The following is a 2,500-nucleotide window of genomic DNA, read 5'->3' as shown; positions in this document are numbered from 1 at the left end:
CTACACGCCAGCCCTTACATGCTAGCCCTACACGCCAGCCCTTACATGCTAGCCCTACACGCCAGCCCTACACGCTAGCCCTACGTCTGGTTCACAAACTTGGAAATAGGTCCTAACTGTGGTGTGTGTGTGTGTGTATGTCAGCTTGGTTGGCAGGAACATCAGAGAGCGGTCACATACCTGCGGCATCTTCACACTCCTACGGCTAGTCCAAGCCTACTGAATGCTGTTTCTCTTGCCCTACGGCTAGCCCAAGCCTACTGTATGCTGTTTCTCTTGCTCTACGGCTAGCCCAAGCCTACTGTATGCTGTTTCTCTTGCTCTACGGCTAGCCCAAGCCTACTGTATGCTGTTTCTCTTGCTCTACGGCTAGCCCAAGCCTCTGCTGTTTGTTTTGCCCTACGGCTAGCCCAAGCCTCTGCTGTTTGTTTTGCCCTACGGCTAGCCCAAGCCTCTGCTGTTTGTTTTGTTCAAAATGTATCTCCTACTGTATATCCAAAAGGCTGTCCTAATACGAATGGGACTAACAAACAGAGGAGTGAAACTAGGCTCTTCTCCCACAGCAGGCCACTAACTCTAGCTGTGCTCTCAGCCGGTCAGTAAGTGCTTGCCCTACCATGTGAACCTAACCTGTCCTAACACAGACGAAAGACCGGTCTTGAGTACCACAACACTGGTAGTGTGTGTGTGTGAGTGTTTGTGTGTGTGTGTAGGTATATGAGGACATAAAGTTGTGTATTATGTGTGTGTGTGTGTGTGTAGGTATATGAGGATATTAAGTTGTGTATTATGTGTGTGTGTGTGTGTGTGTGTGTGTGTGTGTGTGTGTGTGTGTGTGTCTCACCAGTATCGAACTCCAGCTGGGATTCCTGTCTGAAGTTGCCCTGAGTCTGGGAGTAGCCGTTCAGAGTCTCCTCCGTCTGGTGCACCGTTGTCCAGTAGATGGGGGCGAACACAGAGACTAGCACACGCAGGAGAGGACCTAGACACACACACACACACACACACACACACAAACACACACACAATACACAACTTATGTCCTCATATACCTACACACACACACACATAATACACAACTTTTTGTCCTCATATTCATACACACACACACACACATAACACACACACACATAATACACAACTGTATGTACTCATATACCTACACACAATCACCTTTGGGGGGGCGCACATTTTTCAGACCGCACAAACGTTTTTTTTTTTTCAGGGGTTAAAAATCTAAGCATCAAAGGCGATGTAGGCTAGGTAATAAACATTTAAAATACTGACATGTCTGACAACCAAGCCGGATGCACGTTAGAATGTTACAAAGTATCCTTTAGCCTACTCCAGGCAGGCCCTATGATGCAAGCTTCTGGGTACTCAGATTAGGCTGCTCCAGCAGTTATGCAGTAGGCTACCATGGCGAAAAGACAGAGCAGATGCCCCAGAAAAAGGTCTGCGTAACGTTTAAACATGAGTGGCTAGATGAAATACTCCAAATTGACACAAAAGATGGTCCAGGTAGGAAAAAACGTTCAGACATATTTACGAAAGGAGTGGTGTGATCTGCAAATTCTGCTCGGAGGCAAAAGCGAAAGGAGAGTTCGCTCGTGGGACAACTTGGTCTGAGTGGAAGCTTGATTACCTAAGCTTGATTATCTGACACAGAAAGTCCATGTAGACGCATTGAAAACACATGGGACACTTAGACATGGGAACTTTATCGATCAAATTCTCCCCGAAACGAATGAATCCCGAGAGAGACGAATTCTGAGAGCACGATCCGACCCTAAACAAATAAAATTATTGATCGACAATGTGATGCTAGCAATTAACACCAACATGTCCATGTTATCAGTTCAGGATACACGATCATATGGCACAATGCTTGTGCTTTACATTACGTTTCGGAAGCAAACTGATTTCAGTTAAGACCGTTTTTTCTGGAATCATTCAGCTTTCAGGATGCCCTGCAGAAAACCTCCTTGATGCCATTACCAAGTTCTACGCAGACCGTGCGCTAGACATGAACATGAACGCAGACCGTGCGCTAAACATGAACATGAACGCAGACCGTGCGCTAAACATGAACATGAACGCAGACCGTGCGCTAGACATGAACATGAACGCAGACCGTGCGCTAAACATGAACATGAACGCAGACCGTGCGCTAAACATGAACATGAACGCAGACCGTGCGCTAGACATGAACATGAACGCAGACCGTGCGCTAAACATGAACATGAACGCAGACCGTGCGCTAAACATGAACAAAATGGTATGTTTACTTCAGATGGTGCCATTACCAAGTTCTGCGCAGACCGTGCGCTAAACATGAACAAAATGGTAATGTTTACTTCAGATGGTGCTTACAGGTTGTATCAGCGATTACGGCTGAACTTCACTTCTGTTGATGTTTAAACAAAACAGAGAGCTAGCTCACTACTCCCTCACGTGCAATTGAAACTCTCCTAAACGCGCATCTCGTCGGTTATTGGTT

At 46.4% G+C, this 2,500-nt stretch overlaps 1 protein-coding gene across 1 annotated transcript in view; it reads right to left on the bottom strand.

Moving 5' to 3' along the window:
* LOC121715028 (hemicentin-1-like) overlaps window positions 1-2,500 on the bottom strand; it is a 125,387-nt gene that overhangs the window by 17,478 nt on the left and 105,409 nt on the right. The window contains 1 exon segment of the mRNA XM_042100316.1: window positions 845-982. Coding sequence (XP_041956250.1) covers window positions 845-982 — 138 coding nt within the window.

Source organism: Alosa sapidissima, chromosome 8 (assembly GCF_018492685.1).
Source record: "Alosa sapidissima isolate fAloSap1 chromosome 8, fAloSap1.pri, whole genome shotgun sequence".
Taxonomy (NCBI): domain Eukaryota; kingdom Metazoa; phylum Chordata; class Actinopteri; order Clupeiformes; family Clupeidae; genus Alosa; species Alosa sapidissima.
This window is presented reverse-complemented; position numbering and strand designations above follow the sequence as displayed.